General features: G+C 36.6%; 1 protein-coding gene across 1 annotated transcript; it reads left to right on the forward strand.

Moving 5' to 3' along the window:
- Positions 1 to 16,831: 16,831 nt before the first annotated feature.
- On the forward strand, positions 16,832 to 18,443 carry LOC120068178 (uncharacterized). The gene has a single exon (XM_039019884.2). The coding sequence runs from the start codon at positions 16,977 to 16,979 to the stop codon at positions 18,246 to 18,248; it is 1,272 nt and encodes a 423-aa protein (XP_038875812.2). The 5' UTR covers positions 16,832 to 16,976; the 3' UTR covers positions 18,249 to 18,443.
- The last annotated feature ends 2,590 nt before the right edge of the window (positions 18,444 to 21,033 follow it).

A 21,033-nucleotide genomic window follows, 5' to 3' on the forward strand; every position in this document is an offset into this window, starting at 1 on the left:
TTATTTTGGATTTTTAGAACTTAGCTTGGTTTTTTAAAACATTAGTAAAAGGTAATAACAAAGTAAAAAATGTAGAGATGGAATGAGTATTTATAAGATTGATTTTCAAAAACTAAAAAGCAAATAGATACTAAATGAGACTTTAATACATAGATCCCTTGTTGAATAAATATAAAATGTTATAATATATGAGAAGTTAGTATAGTTCAACCATAATTGACATGTCTTTTTTTGTAAAGTTGGAGGTTCAAATTCTTACGCTCACAAGTTGTATTTGTGATTTATAAATTTTTTAAAGACAAAAGACGATTTCATTTATTCTATATAAAATTATCAATCTTAAAATAAATAAAGAATAATAATTAATACAATTGAATTCTTAATCAAAATTTCATTTTAAAAAAGATTTTTAATCACATTTCAAAACTTGTTTTGATAAAACACTTTTAAAAAGTAGATAGAAACATGAAATGAATAAATAAAAGTCGTGTTTACAATTTAATTGTCAAAAAATAAAAAGCCAAAGCCAAAATTGTTATTAAATGGGTCTTAAAAACTTTTAGATTTATCTATTTAATTTCCTAATTTTGAAATGTCTATTATCAGTCTTGACGCTTCAAAATATGACTATTTTGGTCATTATTTCTAATTTTATTTTCACAAATTAATAACGTAATTTTGAGTATGTATTGTACATCAGAGCATCATATCAAGCCAAAAAAAAGAAATAAAATAAAATTTAAAAAATGAGTCATTGTCTTTAAGAACTTGACATTCTGAAGTTTAAAAGACCGGTAGGACAAAGAAATGTTTAACAGATCAATTCCTCACTAAAATGAGATTTAAAATTAGGATTTTTTTTTTAATTTTTTTTTTTTTAAATTTTCAGTCTAAGCTTTGATTACTCAATTCAAATAAGTGTTGTAATCTTATCATTAAACTTTAAAAAGTAACGTAATTTTAACCCTCTAAAAATTTTATATCGTTAAAAAAAAAAAAAATCTTTTCTCACATGTGTTTAATGAATTTTAAAACATATGTACCATTGAAATATTTTTACACTACATCTTTCTAGTTAAAATTAGTTGACAAATTAGCATTAATTTAACTTGAGGATAAAATTACGTTAAAATACTACTTTGCTCTCTATAATTTTAATTTTGGTTTATTTTGGTGTACTTTTAAAATATTTATTTTGGTCCCTGTAGTTTCTACTTTAGTTCATATTGATCTCTATACTTCTAAAAATACTCATTTTGATCATTGTATTCGACTTTGATTTATTCGATACTTATACTTTAAAAAAGTGATTATTTTTAGTCTCATCATTTTTATTTTTAAAAGGATCAAAATGGTCACATTATAAAAGTTCAAGGACCAAAATGAACCAAAGTTGAAAATACAAAGACCAAAATGAATATTCTAAAAGTAGAAGGGCTAAAATGAACCAAAATTGAAAGTATAAAGACCAAAATGAATCTTTTGAAAGTAGAGGGGCCAAAACTAATCAATACTAAAAGTATAAAGACCAAAGTAGTATTTAAACCATAAAATTACAACTACTTAAATTTATGGTTCATTTTCCCAGTGGTTAGGAATAGATGTGCGGGGAGTGATGACGAGTTTACTATGGTTAGTCATCGTCGGCATGATAGAGGAGGTGTAGGCTGAGGTGTTCTGGTTAATGCGGAGGCTGCTCAGGCTGAGGTGGAGAGGGATCCTCACTCAGATTCAGTATGTTCGGAGGCAGCTCGGGCTACTGAGGTGTTCTGGTTAGTAGCTAGATTGAAGGAGGCGTCGCTCTGGTAGAAGGCCAGAGTGAGGTGGTTGGAGTTAAGTGATATGAACACGACATTCTTTCATCGCTAAGTTCGTTCTCATCGCAGTTGCAGTGGTTTATTTATGGTTATGGATGCTGGAGGGACTCGCCAGATGGTGCATGATAGAGTGGCAGAGGTGACGATTGAGTTATTTCGAGGTAGTTTGGGGTCTCAACCGGTGGGGTATATGGATCTTACTGCTCGGATTGGGGATATTGTGCAGTTCAGTTGGTCCGAGAGGGGGGGTGGTGGAGGCGCTTAATCATCCAGTGAGTCGGGATGAGATTCAGAAGGCCTTATTCTCGATGAAGTCTGGGAAGGCTCCTGGGCCCGATGGGTTTTCGGTGGATTTTTACCGAGTTGCTTGAAGTGTGGTTGGGGATGATTTATGTGATGTTGTGCTGAACTTTTTTTAGTCCTGTTACCTACCTGGTGGAGTGAATTCTACTGCTATTACTCTTATTTCAAAGAAAAGGGGAGCTGAACGTATGGAGGAGTTTCGTCCTATCTTTTGTTGCAATGTTGTGTACAAGTATATCTCGAGGATCTTAACTGAAAGGTTGTAGTTGCCTTCTTTCATCAATGGTAACCAGTCTGCGTTTATTCCTAGTAGGTCAATTTTCGATAACATTTTATTTTATCAAGAGCTTGTGGGGGGCTACAAGGAGGACAGAGGGAATTGCATTGTGCGTTAAAGGTAGACCTTTAGAAGGCGTACGATTCAGTCAACTAGGTCTTTTATTTGGTGTGTTGTTGGCTATAGGTATGCCCCTCAGTTTGTTAGTTGGGTGAAGGCTTGTGTTACATCACCTACGTTCTCTGTGATGATTAACGATTCCCTAGAGGGATTTTTTCCTTGTAAGAAGGGGTTGAAGCAGGGGAATCCGTTGTCTCCTTTTTTGTTTGTAATGGTGATGGTGGTCTTGTCCAGGTTGTTGAATATCCTCTAGTGTGGTTTAGGTTCCATGATCGGTGTGAGCGTGTCGACCTGACTCATTTGGTTTTTGCAGACGATTTGATGATTTTCTGTGCAGCTGAGAGAGATTCTTTGGAGTTTGTGAGGCAGGTCCTAACGGATTTTGTAGGGTTGTCTGGGTTAGTTGCAAATGTTGGGAAGAGTTCCATGTTTGTTGTGGGTGTGGAATCTGGTGAGGCGGAGGAGTTGGTTGGGTTTATGGGGTTCTCTCTTGGTTCGCTGCCTGTTAGGTATCTGGGGTTACCATTATTGGCTGGTCGGCTGAGGGTTGTGGATTGTGCGCCTTTAATACAGAGGATTATAGCTCATATTAGAAGCTGGGCGGCGCGGTCCCTCTCTTTTGCTGGAAGGTTGCAGCTTGTTAGGTCTGTTTTACAGTTTTTTCAGGTGTTTTGGTGTAGCATCTTTGTGTTGCCTGCGTGTGTAACTCATGAGGTTGATCGTCTGTTACGTAGTTATTTATGGAAGGGAAGTGCGGTGAGTCGTGGTGGTGCGTGGGTGGCATGGGAAGAGGTGTGCTTGCCGTTAGGAGATGGGGGTTTGGGTGTGAAACATGTGGCTTCATGGAATTAGGTTGCTATTATGAAGCTGCTCTGGCTTCTCTTCATTAAATTAGGTTCATTATGGGTAGCGTGGGTGGAGGCGTATATTTTGCGGGGGCGGTGTTTGTGGGCTGTTCGGAGTGAGGTTGGGAGGTCTTGGTGCTTGAGGGCTATCTTGCACTGTAGAGATAGATTCAAGCATCTGGTTCGTTTGATGGTTGGCGATGGACAGTCTTGTTTTGTTTGGTGGGATCCTTGGTTGCTGAGGGGTGCAATTTTAGATTCATATGGGTCTACGGTGGTTTATGATGCAGGGAGTAGTTTGAAGGCCCGGTTATCGGAGTTTTTAGATAGTGAGAGAGGTTGGAGGTGGCCTACAGTGTCTTGGGAGTTGCTTCAGATCTGGGGTTTTATTTAGGCAGTGGGGCCTATGGTGAAGGGGGAGGATTATTAGGTTTGGGAGTCGGGTGCTAGTGGTTAGTTTTCTATCGGTAGTGCTTGGGAGAGTTTGCGTCCTTAACGTTCTAGGGTGTCTTAGGCTAGTATTTTGTGGGTGGGGGGTGGTATTCCACGCCACTCCTTCTATACATGGTTAGCTATGAAGGACAGGTAAGGTATGTGGAATTGGTTGAGGAACTGGGGTGTGTTGTCAAGGGGGGGGGGGGGGGTGTCTTCTGTGTGTGGGAGGTATAGAGTCTCGGGATCATTTATTTTTTGAGTGTGGGTTTGGGAGAGAGGTGTGGTTTGGTGTGTTGCTGTAAAACCCGAACTCTAATTACTTTAAGTAAGAGTAAGTAATAAGATGTCTCCTAATGAGTTAAATGAAGCCATGTTTTAGGAGGGTTAGAGGATGGAAGCAAGAAGAAATAAGCTCTTGTGTAGCTAAGTGTAAACCCCGAATTCTAAGTTCCTAAACAAGTATGTTTAGCCAAAGGAAGATATATTGAATATTTAATAAGTGAAAATTCATGTTATTTATAGAAGTTGTGGAGAAAAGGAAAATAAAAACATATTAAATAAGGAAACTCACTTATTGGCTTGGCATGTGGCGGTTAATCCTTGAATTCGGGAGGTGGCAGGAAAATTAAAAGGAATAGAAACTCTGAAAGCTTGGTTTTAACAATCTACATGAGCAAATTTAGTAAAATCGGTGTCATTTGAAATCTAGAAGAATTAGTTTTCAAGGTTGTCTTGCCGGAGAAAGATTGCAGGAGAAGAAGAACAGAAAGTGATGAAATTACAGAAGAAACAGAATCTCGGGTTAATAAGGGCCCGAGGTGAATACTGGAAGCTCTAGGCCAAACTATACGGAATCTTTGGCTGAAATTTTAAGGTAAGAAAGCTAACTCAATTCTAAACATGTTTGTAGAAGGAAGTTTCCTCAAAAGAGGTTTGAATTTTGAGTTATGAATTTTTAAATTGTAACAGAGAATCTGTGCATAAGTAGACAGCTGCTTGGTAAGAACAAGCAAACAACTCACCGTGGAGATTATAATGAGATTGTGTGATGAAGATCTCGCTAATGAAGGAAATCTCGCTAATTTCGTGATGAGGATCTCACTCTAGAAGGGAATCTCTCTAGAAATTGGGCTGAATCTCGCTGGAAAGGTGAGTATCGCTAGGATGAAAGGATCTCGCTCATAAGAAGAATTCACTCATGATGAGTATCTCGCTGGTAAAGCTGTCTTTGATGATGAAAGTTCTATTTGAGGTATTTTTCTAAGAATTCTAAGTACTTTAACCGGGAATTATGTCCTTTTAGGCCAAGAAGAGCTAGAAGAGGCGTATAACCCGTTAAGAGGCCAACTAGCTGTGAGTGACTACGTGATGAATTGATGTTTTAATGATTTAGAAACCATGATTTCCTTGAAGTTATTTCTCGTGCTAAGTGTTACAAACTATGATTTCTTTGAAGATATTCTCCATGCTAAGTGTTTAAATGAAGTGCCAAGTAACGTATTTGTGAAACTGTTTCTCATGCTAAGTAAAGCATGTTTTCCATGGAATTGACATGATTTAAATCTGTTATCTTGTTCAAATACTTTCAGCATGTTTAAGTAACTCCATTTTTATGATGAACTAGTATGATGGATGAACTAGTGTGATGATTTGAGCACTAAGCCTTAGTGTTTAACTAAATGTTTATGACTAGTTTTACTTAAAACGCGATACCGAAGGACACTTGAGAAGGTATCCACCCAACCGGATATCGAAGGAAATTTGAGAAGGTATCTGACCAACTTGGTACCGATGGAAATTCGAGAAGGTACCGGACCAACTTGATACCGAAGGACATTTGAGAAGGTATCTTAGCAGCTCGATACTGAAGGACATTTGAGAAAGTATATGATCAGAAGTATCTTAGGTAAGACGGTACTCAGTTATAACCACGTGCACGTAGGTAATACGACGTCGAGGGATTGAGCAAAAAAGTTCTCCCCGACTAAGGTTGACGTTGAGGGTTAGATCTAGTAGTTCACTCTCAACTAAGGATAAAGGTAGTCATATCTTCTCCTAAGCTAGAAAGATAGTTTGGAATTGCTAACGCTTATGAATGTTTATCAATGCATGATGTTACTAATCTATGAGTTTTCCAAGTATGTTTTCCATATCTAATGCATGCTAATAGTTTTTACAAGCTAGTTCAACACGATTTAAGCCAACTTATTTTATAAAGTATGAAGCATGTGTTAGGGTTAAAACTAAGCTTGATGTGCTATGTTTATATACCTAAGATTACTAAAATACATGCGTCGATATTCCTAAACACAATGAAGAGGAGTACTGAAGGTAAGAGAGGTATCTGAATAAATGTACCTAAAGTGTTGACGGTACATAAAAACCTCCACGTACACGTGGGTAGTTTTGAAGAGAGGCCGAAGTATGGGTCTCCTAGGCTATAAACCAGCAAAGAGAGGCCGAAGCATGGGTCTCATGGCTGATAACAGACGTTGGGAGCTAGAGCGAGGTATGCTCGTTCTCAACTAAGGAATAATGATGTTTAATATTGTTTAAGAGTAGTTATCAATGCTAATGTTTAGAAGAAGTTGCTTGAGATGCCCATTGATATATTTTTAAAGAGATCGACGTAGGGGTCCCTCCTAGCCATAATTCAGTATGAAGAGATCGAAGTAGGGGTCTCAATTAAGATTTAGGTTTACAATGGTTGTAAAAGTTTTATGTACACGTTTGCATGATATATTTTAGTTCCAGTATTATGTTTTCGAGCTTTTAGTTTAAGCATGAGATTTATGTTTTTATTAAGTCACTCACTGGGCTTCTAACTCACGTTTTCATATGTTTTCTTTCAGGTAGTGGTCAGTTCCTAAAAGATTATTCTGCTGATGCTCTACCACTCAAAGAAGCAGGTTGAGGGAAGCGTAATTGAAGACCAATGTTAGTTAGTACACATGTGTCTGTCTAGTGACTAGTATCCTTGATGAGGCTCACTAGGTTATTTTATCTATGTATAAACAATGCTGCAAAACCCTGTAAAGTAAATGTATTAAGTTCTTAACTATTATTTATGTATTCAGGATTTGAGCAAGGTTTAACAGGTAAGATAGGCATTAAGTGCCACCAAAAGGGTTGGTAACTGCTGCGGTCACCATTCCATCTAGGTTAGGAGGATAATCTAGTACGGGGTGTGACAGTTGCGTTAGTTGGGTTCGTCGCATCAGGTGGCGGGTTGAGATGTCGAGTTGAGTTGGTTAAGCCAAGTGGGGTCGGGTAAAGGGGTGCGTAGTAAGTTATTCTGTGTATTCTGGTGTGCTTCCATCTACTACATCTGGCAGGAATGTAATCAGCGACTGTATGGAGGTAGTCCGAGGTCGATGCCTGCTTTGTTTCACGTTATGGTCTCTACTGTTCCTGCTCGTGCTGTTTCCTGGCAGGTTTATCTTCTTAGTCTTATCTAGCATGTTACGGTTGCTTTTTCTTCTTTTTGAACTTGTTGTTGCTCTCTGTTTTGCTATTGTCCCTAGTTGTGGGGTTTTGGTCTCTTTTTTTATTTTTTATTTTTTTACGTTTATGTTTGGTTGTGTTCATGTTTTTATCTTCTTGGCTTTGTTTTCATTTTGTTGCCCTGTCTTTGCTTGTGCTTTGTTGCGTTGATGCCTTGATCCCAGACTATGGGATCCTCCTTATTGTTGTATAATAATATCATCTATTCTTAAAAAAAAAAAAATTGTTCATTTTGATAAAATTAAAAGAGTAGAGATGGAATTGATACAAGCTCATGGTAAAATTTTATTTATTTATTTAAAAGAATTTTTTCTTTCCGACATATTTTTTCCTAGAAAATTAAACCATCAAAATAAACTATAAAATCAAAGAGAAAAATTTACCATCAAAATAAACTATAAAATCAAAGAGAAAAATTTACCTGCTCTCTAGTCCCTTGTCTGCATCTAGATCCTGCAAACTACTACGTGGGCCATTTTGATGGTGCCACGTTGCAACCTTGTTTTTTTTTTTTTCTCTTTTCTTTTCTTTCGTTCTTCCTATTTTTCTTCTTTTTATTTTCTTTACATTTTTTCCTTTTCGTTCTCATTTGTTCATAAAACATTTTCCCTATTAGAGACAATGACAGAGTGGACCAAGTCAAGAGGTCAACTGATGCCACGTCAACACAGTCATGCCAAGTCATTAGTCCTAGTCATGGATGAGGAAGCATAAATATTCTTTAGTTGTTATAATTTCCATAACAAACTATATTCCTTCATTCTTTTCTAATTGGCTATTTCAAGTATTTATTGATTTCTTTTATTAGATTAGTTATTATTCACTATTCTTGGACAATCCTAATTTAGAAATCCTCCGTGTATAAATTGGCAAGTTTCTGCCTCATTAATGATATAGAAAAATACAGTCGAGCTATACCTTTTCCTACAAAAATTCTACTAATTAAAAGCTTGATTTGGTATCAGAGTCGCAATGGCAGACGCCTTCTTCTCCGGGTACTCTAGCGCAAATTACGGGTCGACCAAATTCAACAGTCCTCCGCTGAATCAGCTACTAAATAAGATCACGAGTATCAAGCTTAAGAGAGAAAATTTTATGTTATGGAAAACCCTAGCCCTCCCAATTCTACGTGGATACAAATTGGAAGGTCACCTAACGGGGGGTGAACCTTGTCCTCAGATGTTTATTTCTCCATCCACTCTGCAATCCACCCCTGTAAGCTCAACTGAACCCGATTCACAGCAGCTTGCAGGAGGAGCATCCAGCTCTGCTGTAGCTAACGTTGTCAATCCTCAGTATAAAGCCTGGATCACAACATATTAGCTTTACTTGGTTGGCTATATAATTCGATGACATGAGAGGTTGCTGTTCAATTTATGGGATTCAACAATGCTAAGGAACTCTGGGATGCCATTCATAGTCTATTTGGAGTCCAATCTAGAGTAGGGGAAGACTATCTCCGTCAAGTGTTTCAACAAACCCGCAAAGGTAACTCGAAAATGAGTGAATATTTAAAACTAATGAAGCTACACTCTGATAATTTGGCTCAGGCTGGAAGTCGGGTAACTATAAGAGCCTTAGTGTCGCAAATTCTACTTGGCCTGGATGAAGAATATAATTCTGTCGTGGTTGTCATTCAGAGTAAACCTGATATTTCTTGGCTGGATATGCAGTCAGAACTTCTATCTTTTGAGAAACAATTGGAACATCAGAACAGCTCCAAAACAACTGTTTAATTTGATCACAATGCATCTGTAAACGTGGCCTTCAATAAATCTCCAAATGATGCGAAATTGCTCAATCAAAGTAATGTTCTAGGCAACAATCAACAAACAAATCGTCCTCAGTTCAATGGTCAAAGAGGTAACTACAATAACTACAATGGAGGGGGAAGCTCAAACAATTTTCGAGGCCGAGGAAGAGGCCATAGAAATCGCCCTACGTGTCAGGTATGTAAAAAGATAGGACATCTTGCTGATGTGTGTTATCATAGGTATGATAAGGAATTCAGTCCTCAACAACATCAAAACAAAGGAAATGGAAATGGTTCTAATCCACCAGGCAATTATCCATCTGCATTTGTATTAGCACAAAATAGTAATCCATTCCTTGCTACACCTGAAATAGTAACCGATCCCAGTTGGTATATGGGCAGTGGTGCCACAAATCATGTCACAACCAATTACAACAACATTGCAAACCCTACTGAATATGGAGGTAAAGAAAGTTTTACAGTAGGTAATGGTGGTAGTTTACAAATTACTCATGTAGGAAACTCTTGTTTGACTAATGGTGGCTATAAGTTAAATGTGGAAAATATACTATGTGTGCCTGATATAGCAAAGAACTTAGTCAGTATATCAAAACTTGCTAAAGATAACCATGTGTTTGTTGAATTTCACGATGATTGTTGTGTTGTTAAGGACAAGCTTATGGGTCGAATGTTGCTGAAAGGAGTTCTTAGCAATGGTCTCTATAAACTAAATGGTGCAGCGGTGAAACCTGTGGATATTTCGAAGAGAGGTGGTGTAGCTTCATAGCAGTCAATGGACAAAAATAATGGTTTAACAGTATTAATATTATCAATTAGTGTTAATGTTGTTGAATCAAAGACTATTTGGCATAGACGGTTGGGTCATCCATCGTCCAAAATTTTAAATTCCTTACTTAGAGAATGTAATCTACAAGTTAAATTTAATGAAGAATGCGATTTTTGTGATTCCTGTCAACTGGGCAAATCCAAAGCATTACCATTTTCTGACTCTACTTCTCATGCTGATCAAGTGTTTGATCTTATTCATACAGATGTTTGGGGTCCTGCTCCCGTGCATTAACTAATGATTATCGCTACTATGTGTCGTTTATAGATGATCATAGCCGGTTTCTACGGATCTATCCGTTAAAACAAAAATCAGACACGTTGGAAGCTTTTAAACATTTTCTACAATTGATTAAAAATCAGTTCAACATGACAATCAAGATGTTATAGTCAGATAATGGAGGGGAGTATAATTGCATTCATTAATTGTGCAGCTCCTTAGGGATTATTTCGAGAAAATCTTGCCCTTACACTTCTGCTTAGAATGGAAAAGCGGAACGGAAGCACAAGCACATCGTTGAAATGGCTCTAACGTTACTAGCACAAGCTTCTATGCCGTTGCACTTTTGGTGGGATGCATTTGTTATAGCTGCTTATCTAATAAATGGCTACCAACATCAGTCTTACAAGGCAAATCTCTAATACAGGTATTGTTTGATAAGAAATTGGATCTCACTAACTTAAAATTTTTTGGATGTGTCTGTTATCCATGTTTAAGACCATATCAAGCCCACAACTGGGATTTCACTCAGAAAAATGTACCTACTTGGGCCCAAGCCCAGTTCATAAGGGACACAAATGTGTAAATCCGGATGGACGAATCTTCATATCACAGCATGTGGTGTTTAATGAAAATGAGTTTCCTTTCTCCTCTGGTACCCTAAATTCCACTAATGAGCCCACAGTCCATTCAAGCCCAGCTCTAAATAATCCACCATATATTACATTAAATCTTAAACCGTTAATTAACAACCTACTCAGTCCTTTGGCCCAGCCCAATCTATCCACTATACAAAATCAACTCTCTAATGAACCTTCAACATTTCCTAATTCGTTATCTCCTCATTCACACGATCCATTATCTCCTCCTTCATCTGACCACAGCCCAAGCTCAATCTTAAACTCGCCTATCACTACTCCAACACACGTGTCATCTACTCTATCTTCGGATCAGTCACAAGAGTCATCTTCGACCTCACAACCTGCGTCTCCATTACACTATGACTTACATCCCTCGACAGACACCAATCAAGCAGTGTTACCATCTCACCCCATGATTACCATAGGAAAGGCCGAAATTTTTAAGCCAAAATTTTGGATTATCGAGACCAAGAGAGATTGGTCGTTAACTGAACCCACTAGGGATAAGGATGCTTTTACTACTCCACAGAGGAAGGAGGCCATGAACGCTGAATATTCAGCCTTAATGGCCAATCGAACCAGGCACCTGGTTCCCCCCCCACAGTACAATGTGCTGGGCAACAAGTGGATTTTTAGGCTAAAGAGGAATGCAGATGGATCGATCCAACGATACAAGGCAAGATTAGTTGCCAAAGGGTTTCTTCAACATCCTGGGGTTGATTTTTTTGAAACTTTCAGTCCTGTTGTCAAGCCATCAACTATTCGGGTAATCCTCAGTATAGCTGTAACCAAAGGGTGGTCTCTTTGACAGTTGGATTTTAACAACGCATTTTTGAATGGCAACCTGAATGAAGATGTGTACATGAACCAACCACCAGGATATGTTGATACCACACGACCAGATTGAAGGAAATTGGAAACAAGATTTCCATGAGCAGCGGAAGCAAGACTATTCCAAATTACAATCATGAATCAACATATATTTACAATCGACTTCAAAACAAACGGTTATGCAATTATACAGAGAAATTATACCATGTACAATACAAAAGAATAGAGATCAAACTTTATACGAACACTCAATCTACACGACCGCAACACCGCACGTACACTTCGCGCTCGTCCTCAACGATCTCCTCGGTCACGAACTCCTCCGCAACACGAACGAACACCGCGTTCGTCCTCAGCGACACGAACGACCTCCACAGCAGCACGGACGGCCTCCAGAAAACCTCAACGGTGTCGAATTGAGTCTGACACCACCAACAAGGCGACCTTGGTATTCTCGATGTGAGAATCTAGAGGGTCGGCTCTGTTCGGACTTGGTATGAGGCAGATGAACGGAGGAAACAACGAACGAGTACACGACTGGGCAAGTGGGAGATGGTTGAGACCTATTGTATAGGTCAATGCCCAATCATTTAAATAAAGCTATGTGATTGTATAGCAAAAGCTATGCGATCGTTTAGCTCTATCATTTAGCTCGGTCTGTCGCGTACAGACTCTACACAATCATTTACCTTGGGCCAGCGATCGTCTAACAAAGCTATCATCGTTTAGTAAACACTGCTCGATCGTTTAGCTAGCACTTGCATGATCTTTTAGCTCGCCTAGCCATCATTTAGTAAATATGTATTTGCTTGACGACTTCGTGAATTTCTTTTCACCGAGAGAAAACTCAAAATTCTTTTTCAAACTTTTGTATAACTTTTTTTTTTCAAAATAGGAAACCATTTTCCTTTTAAACTCACGGTTACCATGATCCAATAACCACCCACTACTTTGGTTATTTAAAAGAAAAAATTAATTATCCAATAATTAATATTATTATAAATATAAATGATAACCAACTTATCATACTATATTTATAACTTATAGTTTTAATATTTCATCCCATGAAACATATAAACTATAGTTCTTTTTCTATTCCATGGTACTTAATGTAAACCTCATTCACATCAATCCTCCACTAGATGAATCTTATACATCATATCGATTACATCATATATAATCAAAATACCTCTTGTCAATTTGAACATTTCAAATCAACACCAAGAACTGACCCTCAACAGAATCCAAGCTACCAAGGGGACCTCATGGATCTGTAGATTCAAAGCTCCAACGGTACATGAATAACTAACTAAACTCTTTAGTCACGGGATCCACCATCCGTTAACTGCCAGACACTCCACTAAAGACTGACAGCTGAACTCTCCTCACTACAGATATATTATGTGTCCATCTTCACCAATCAGCAGTGCAACAACCCTTCACAGATCGCTTTAAGTACAGTTGGGCCAATAACCGTTATGCCCTTGGAGTTACATCTGTCTCCTTAAGTACCACTGATCCCTCTAATGAACATAAGTCATAGTCCTACTATGACTGAGTCTTCTCTTCCAAAGAGAAGTTGTGGCCACTATATTCAAGCCCTAGAATCAGCCCTTAAGGGAGCAATCTCTCTACTTATCCCTGCTTCGAGAAAGAAGTGAATTCTATGTTGTGGATTGAGTTCCCAGCTCCTAGATCAAATAAGTCCCAAAAAAGTTAGGCATGTTGAGTTAGCAATCTGGCCACTCTCACCCATACTAATCAAAGGACCGCCCTCAAAGGCAGGAGTTCACAAAACACTTAGGATTGAGGGCATGTCACCTATGGTCGTTTAGGTGAGATGCAAGTCTCTAGTATTAACGACGTTATATTCATAGTCTAGTCATCTCGTGGTCCAGGTCTTATACAAACTCTTTGTATAGGACACCTTCGCTCCACGTCTCCACACGAATGGTCAGGATCTACCATATGTAGTAGTTTACAACATTTGCAAACCTTTACAAAGCGAGCCGTATCCGTAGTGTCACTAGGATCAGGTATCCCACCTTAATCCTTATACTACAGATCGATTTAGGTTATCACTTAAGGCATGATCCACTTGTATATCATATATACATGCTTAAGTTCACATAAGATAACCAAGGAGCTTTGTTTATTGGATATGAGTAAATGCAAGAATGAAATAACATTTATTTTATTCATTGAACAATGTGTATCTTTACAAAACAACGAGACTCTGGGAGAATTAGGACACTAATCCCAACAATCTCTCACTTTTCTTAATGACTCGGGAGACTAATGTACAATACATTATAAAAATGTACAATATACAATAAACTAGGGCATACCCCAGTATCATCTCTCACTTGCCCTAGACAAGATGCCGCACGTCCCGTAGACCCAGACTATCCAGGTGACCCTCAAACACGTTAGCCGTGAGGGCCTTTGTAAAGGGATCAGCAACGTTGTATTCCATAAGGATCATATCCTTAGCTCCATACATAAGTATGTAGATCCTCGTTCTCCGAAGGTACTTGAGGATTGTCTTGACCGCCGTCCAATGATCAACATCCTCCATTGTTTTCTTAAAAGACTACGGATCCTCGACCTAATCATTCGTAATGACGTTTTGGGCTTCAGTCAAACCCATGTAGCAATCCGGTGGGTTCATAACTCTCCTACTACGTCGAGACAGTCTCAACTCTTGAGCTGGTTGACTAGATGCCCCGACCTCAACAACTCTTGTTGATCTGTCGGTCTATTCAACAACTCTTATTAAACCCTCAGCAGTCTTAGTCTCACTTGAGATCTCACATAAAACGATCTTACTTCGTTGCTTATGATCCCTCATGTGAACTTCTTCCAAGAAGAAAGCATTAGTGGAAACAAACACTTTGTTCGCAAATCGCTCTTTGATTCCTCCTTGTTCATTTACCACTCTAGACCATCAGTTGTGCTACTTTTAGTCTATGTTGATGATGTTATCGTAACTGGGAACAATACTACTATGATCTCACGTCTGATTCGTGCTCTAGATTCAACATTTGCACTCAAAGATCTTGGGGCTCTAAACTATTTTCTTGGGATTTAGGTACACTATCTTGAATCTGGCTTCTTACTTAATCAAGCAAAATATGTAGATGATTTGTTGCATATGTTAGACCTCACACATCTCAAACCTACTGCTACGCCATGTACTTTGGGCAAAAGACTGTCTGCTAATGAGGGTATCTTACTCCAAGATCCATTTACTTATCATAGTAATATAGAAGCTCTTCAATACTTAACACACACGACCTGACATAGCATATAAAGTCAATCAACTCAGCCAATTCCTCAAAGCTCCCACAGATGCTCGTTGGCAGGCCACAAAGAGAGTACTCTGTTACATCAGTGGCACTAAACATTTTGGAATAATTTTCAACCTGGAAATGATCTTGATGTCTCTGTTTTTTCCGATGTTGATTGGGCATCAAATATCGATGACAGAAAGTCCATAGCTGCTTATTGTCTATTTATTGGAAAAATCTTATCTCTTGGTCATCAAAGAAACAAATGGCGGTAGCTCGATCCAGCACTGAGTCAGAATATAGAGCTCTTACGCATGCATCTTCAGAAGTCATATGGTTGCAACAACTTCTTGATGAACTAAAAATGAAGTCTCCTAACAGGCCGATTTTATGGTGTGACAATATAAGTGCAGGAGCCCTTGCAGCGAATCCATTCTTTCATGCCCGAACAAAACATATAGAGCTAGATGTACACTTTGTGCGAGATCAAGTACTCAAAGGTAATCTTGAAGTTCGATATGTTCCAACAATTGATTAGTTAGCCGATTGCTTAACAAAGCCTTTGTCCCATTCGCAATTCTTTTGTTTACGATCCAAACTCAAAGTTATTGAACTTCCCTCGAGTTTGAGGGAGGATGTTAAAGACAATGACAGAGTGGACCAAGTCAAGAGATCAACTGATGCCACGTCAACACAGTCATGCCAAGTCACCAGTCCTTGTCATGGATGAGGAAGCACAAATATTCTTTAGTTGTTATGATTTTCATAACAAATTATATTCCCACATTCTTTTTTAATTGGCTATTTCAAGTATTTGTTGATTTTTTTAATTAGATTAGTTATTATTCACTATTCTTGGACAACCCTAATTTAGGGATCCTCCGTATATAAATTGGCAAGTTTCTGCCTCATTAATGATATAGAAAAATAGAAGCTATACCCTTTCCTACAAAAATTATGCTAATTAAAAGCTTGATTCCCCCACCCCCATATATTTTTATTCTATTTTCTTATCTACCTACCATATTTTCAATCAATCAATTGAAATTGAGAGTTTAAAATAATAATGTGAGAAATAAGTTTCATAACCTAAAATAAATGGTGGTTACATATTCAATTTTATATACATATTTTTATTTTATAGTTAATTTATTTTCAAATAATGAATTAAATGAGTTAAATATATATTTATTACCTAAAATAAAATTTCTTAATTTTTTTATATACAAAAATTTGGCAATATCAATTTTATTTTTTATTTATATTTTAAACTCTTACTTTTCAATTGATTAGTTGAGAATACTGACATACTAAGCATGCGAGATCTCTCTAAAATTGGAAGAATGCATGAGACTTATGTCGAATTGTTAATCTAAGTTATCCAACCATATAGAAAATTTTAAATTCATTCAATGAATTTTCTTAGAGTTTTTGGAATGAAGATTTGATAGATGTTGAAGAATAATTTTGTCATTGGTTTTATTCATTATTTTTCAAAACTTTTAGTTGGTCCTTCAACAAGAGAAGCAAAAAAAACATTATTTTAGGTCATGAAACATATTTCGTACTTTTATTAATTTAAAATCTCGATTTTTTATTTGATTAATTGAAAATAAATGATATTGTGTAGATGAGAAAAGAAAATAAAAAATATATAAGTTTTAAAAAAATTGATAATGTCGAAAGAGTTTGTAAAAACTAAGAAAATAGAATAAAAATATATAAATTTATATATTTATAAGCAACATTAATATTGTCAAAGAGTTAATAAGAAAGGGGAAAAAAGAAATGAGAAAGAAAAAAAGGAAACAACTGTAAAGAAAATAAAAAGAAGAAAAAGAAAAAAAAATAGACAGAACGAAAGAAAGGAGAAAAAAACAAAAAGAAAGAAAGGTTGCCACGTGACACCATAAAAATGAGCCACGTGGCATAGGGAGCGTTCTCAAAATGAAATTGCCCTCAGAAAGAAAAATAAAGAATCATCAGAACCACGTTCGGTACATATCCAAAGTCACTACGTCTCTTTCTACTTCTTCCGACGGTCGTCTCCGATTCATCTCCGGTGCAGACTTCTCTTTCACTGTCTACGCCACCATGCCGTCGTCTTCCTCCCATACATCATCGCCGGAGAGTCACCGCCTCGAAGCTCTGTTAGCCTCTGTTCGTCCCTTCCTCCGCGGCGATCTTGAAAAGGTAAACGCGAACCTTCCATCTCTTATCTCCGTCCTCCGCTCCGTCGGCGCCGGGGAGTGCTGGCACAAGCACGGCACCTTCCTTGATCATCTCGTTGATATCTACCGTATTCTCAAAATCTGGAAAGCGCAAGAACCGGTATGTTTGTGCGGCCTATTCCACTCCGCTTATTCCAATTCCTATGTCAACCTCGCCATTTTCGATCCTTCTACCGGCCGTGATGTTGTCCGCACCCATGTCGGTGAGGCGGCGGAGAGATTGATTCATTTGTTCTGTATCGTCCCTCGGCAGTCACTAATTCATGACGATCTTCTTTTCCACTACTCCGATTCAGAACTCATCGATCACCTCAAATTTTCCGAAATATCATTGAGGAACGCCCTAGAAAACGGACATTTCAACAACGATGAAACCTGGAGGAAGAAACTACAGTCAATTCTTCCTGCCGATGGCGTAACCGTAAAGCACATCAAAACCGGAGAAGACGTGAAGGTTTCGAGGCGAGTAGTTGCTATCTTCCTCATGATGACAATAGCCGATTTCAGCGATCAACTCTTCGGATTTCAAGATGCATTGTTTGAAAACTCCAACGGACGTCTGGAATTCACAGGTAACAATTACACATCTCTCTGGCCTGGAAATGGAAAACCTGGACTATGGATGAACTCCGCATCAAGAATGGGAGCAATGTACTCCCTGATTGCAAGAGAGGAATCCATTTTAATCGCACATAGAAAAAGAACAAACGAATTAGGGATAAAAACTGATAGAGACGAGGATTTAGATCTAGTAATTCCCCAAATTTTCTCAAACTGCACAAGAATTCTCGACGCAAATGATCAAATTACGGCCAGAGATTTGTACTGGGAAGGTGTTTGTGAAAAGTCCGAAAGAACTGAGGAGTTGTTATTGAGATGTGTGGAGAAGAATCCGTTTATTGGGGAGCCACATGTGGCATTGGGGCAGCTGTATTTGGGTGAAGGGCGGTTTGAGGAGGCTGAAAAGGAGGCTGAGGAAGGGCTGAGGCTGTTGCTGATATGGGGCAGTGCTTGGGACAAGAGGATGCCATGGGAGGGCTGGATTGCTTGGGTGAGAGTGCTGTTGATGAAGGCTAAAGAGAAGACATGGCCCACCACATCATGGGGAATCCTCAACTTGGGGCTTGTGAAGTAGATAAAGTAAGTGAATCTTCTCTGTTTTTCTCTTTGAATTTGATTTGTGTTCATAAATGGGTTTTTGTGCAGTATCATTTGTTTGCATTTCTTGTGGTTATAAATAAAACTTAGGTGTGTCACACACCTAAACTTGATTCAACTGGTTAAGTCATGTGGCATCATTTAAATCAAACTTCAATGTTGATTTGTCTAAGTGAAGTTCATTAGCCATATTTCGTTTTCTTTCATATAATCCTTTGCTATAATTGACTTGTTTATGTTCTTCTTTTGAAGGATTATATGCCTATGTATTAGTAATTAATCAATTGAGATGGAAATTTGCCATTTTTGTAACCATTTAGCTCCGGTTTGATAACTATTTGACTTTTTGTTTTTAATTTTGAAAATTAAGTATATTTCATCCACATTTCTTACCATGATTTGCATCTTAGTACAATCATTGAAATCTTAACTAAATTCTAAAAACAAAAACAACTTTTAGAAAGCTACTTTTTTCGGTTATTAAAATTTGCCTTGATTTTTTAAACTATTGATGACAAGTAGATAACAAAAGAAGAGAATAGTGTCCATAGATTTAATTTTAAGAAACAAAAACAAAAAATAAGACAGTTACCAAATGAGGTTTTAGTTTTTTGGTTGTTTGTTTTTTGTTTTTTTGTTTTTGAAAATAAAATAACAGTCATACCACCTTTCCTTTATTATCTACTTTTTACTAATGTTTTAAAAATCCAATTTTTACTAATGTTTTAAAAATCTAAACTATATTTTAAAAACTAAAAAAAATGAAAATAGTTTTTAAAAACTTGTTTTTGTTTTTGAAATTTGATTAGGAATTTAACTTTGTTCTTAAGAAAAATGCAAATTGTGGTACGAAAATAAGGGAAAATATTTTTATTTAAAAAAAAAACCAAATGGGAGGTTTTAGGTTTGTACTTGCTAAATTACTTTTCACTCTTAGTTTTTTTTTTTTTTTTTTTTTTTTTTTTTTTTTTTTTTTTTTTTTTTTTTTTTTTTTTTTTTTAATATACGGAGTTTTTGTGAACATCTACGCTAATTTGGATTAGGTTTTTTGGTCCCACCAAAAAAAAAATAGAAATTATATTAAGGATTTGGGATATTTACCAAAAACTAATTAGAAATGATATTAAGGATTTGTGTATGAATTAAATAAAAATAAATATCTTAAGGATTGTTCGACATTGCAAGCGTTTAAAAGCCATTTGGAAAAAGTTTTAATTTTGGAAAATTTTTACGAATAGAAAAGATGTCAAACTATTTATAGAAATGACAAAAAAAACATTGATAGAGATTGATATGAAGTCTATCACTGATGGAGGCGGATAGAAATTTGATAGAAACTAATAGAAGTTTAAAATGAACAAATTTTGCTATTTTGTACCGATAGTTTTCTTTATTTCTTTATTTTTGAAAATTCCCTTTAATTTTTGTGGTTTAGATTTTTTTTTTTTTAAAATTTATACAAAAATCACCTTTTAAATCTTTTGATTTTCAACCCACTTTTCATTTTAGATTCCCTAATAACTTTTTGAACTATAAACAATTTTTTCCCGATCAATCTATAAACACAGAATTGGAAACAAATTCAATGATCAACAACAATTCAAGTTTTTTTTAACTTTTTTCTGCTCGGTCATCATCTCAATTGTCATTTTATAATTTAAAGATAACACGCTGTAGTTTTTACATTTTTTTCTTTATTTTTTTGAGGTAAAATGTATTTTGTAATTTAAACAATGAAAATTTAAATTTGATCACCATAACTATGCCACAACAAATCTTGTTTGAACGTTCAGTGTTTACATGCTTTTTTATGTCTAAAATTGAAATTTATCAAACTGACAGTCATTTTTCTAAAACCATATTTGCAGGCAATTATTTTATATGTTACGACAATTCCAAATAGAACTTTAGTCTTTCTTTAGGGACTAAGGAACTCTATTTTAAATAAGGATAAATCTCATATAAAAATATCTAGAATAGTTTACATCTTAGAAAAATCTAAAAAAATTCTTTTGCTTGAGTTCCAAAGATTACAAAGCTTCAAATAGGAGTTGTGTTCTTTGTCAAGCAAAAAAGAAAGAAAAAAAAAAGTATCAAGAGTGTGGAAAAGGCTCCTTTCTAAAGTGTCATGGTTGTACTTTCTTAAATAGTATGGATTTGAGCTTCAACCTAGGTCTAAAGAGGGTTAGAAGGCAAGTTTATCATTAAGCAAGTTAGTGATTTTGATATTATGCTATATATATAGAGAGCGCATAAAGTTGAGGGGGGTTTGAGCCCCATTGGGTCTATAATAAATCCGTCTCTGTTCTGAAATAAAAATTTCTTTATTTCAAGTGATTGTGTAGTTTTCTTTTGTGCTAATTTATTCAATTTTATGGAAGTGTCTTGTGTTGGAAGATAAGAGATGATGGATTGTAGGGAGAAGTTTAAGCCGTAGAAATGGCTTGGGTTGGGACAAGATTGAAAGAATAGAAAAGACAGGACAAGATTGAAAGAATAGAAAAGACATGAAAAAAAAAGTCCCCAAAAAATGCATCACATGGATCATATGGCTAGGAAAGGACAACGGATTAAGTACTTGATTAGAAAAATGTTCGATTTTGGCCTGGGGTTTACAAGGAGAAAGTGTCTCTCACCTCTCTGGATCAAGGAATAAACTATATTGTTATTGATATTGATGTTTCGTTAATGTTAGGATGTCTTAAATCTGTTGTCTAGCGTTTCGTACGATCAAATACAGAGGTCTCGCTTTGGCCTTTTCT

The sequence above is a fragment of the Benincasa hispida genome, chromosome 12 (genome assembly GCF_027475165.1).
Source record: "Benincasa hispida cultivar pf3 chromosome 12, pf3_genome.v1.1, whole genome shotgun sequence".
Classification (NCBI taxonomy): Eukaryota; Viridiplantae; Streptophyta; class Magnoliopsida; order Cucurbitales; family Cucurbitaceae; genus Benincasa; species Benincasa hispida.

What these genes read in the sequence shown, in the direction of transcription:
- LOC120068178 (XM_039019884.2), top strand. Translation starts at nt 16,977, where the DNA reads ATGCCGTCGTCTTCCTCCCATACATCATCGCCGGAGAGTCACCGCCTC.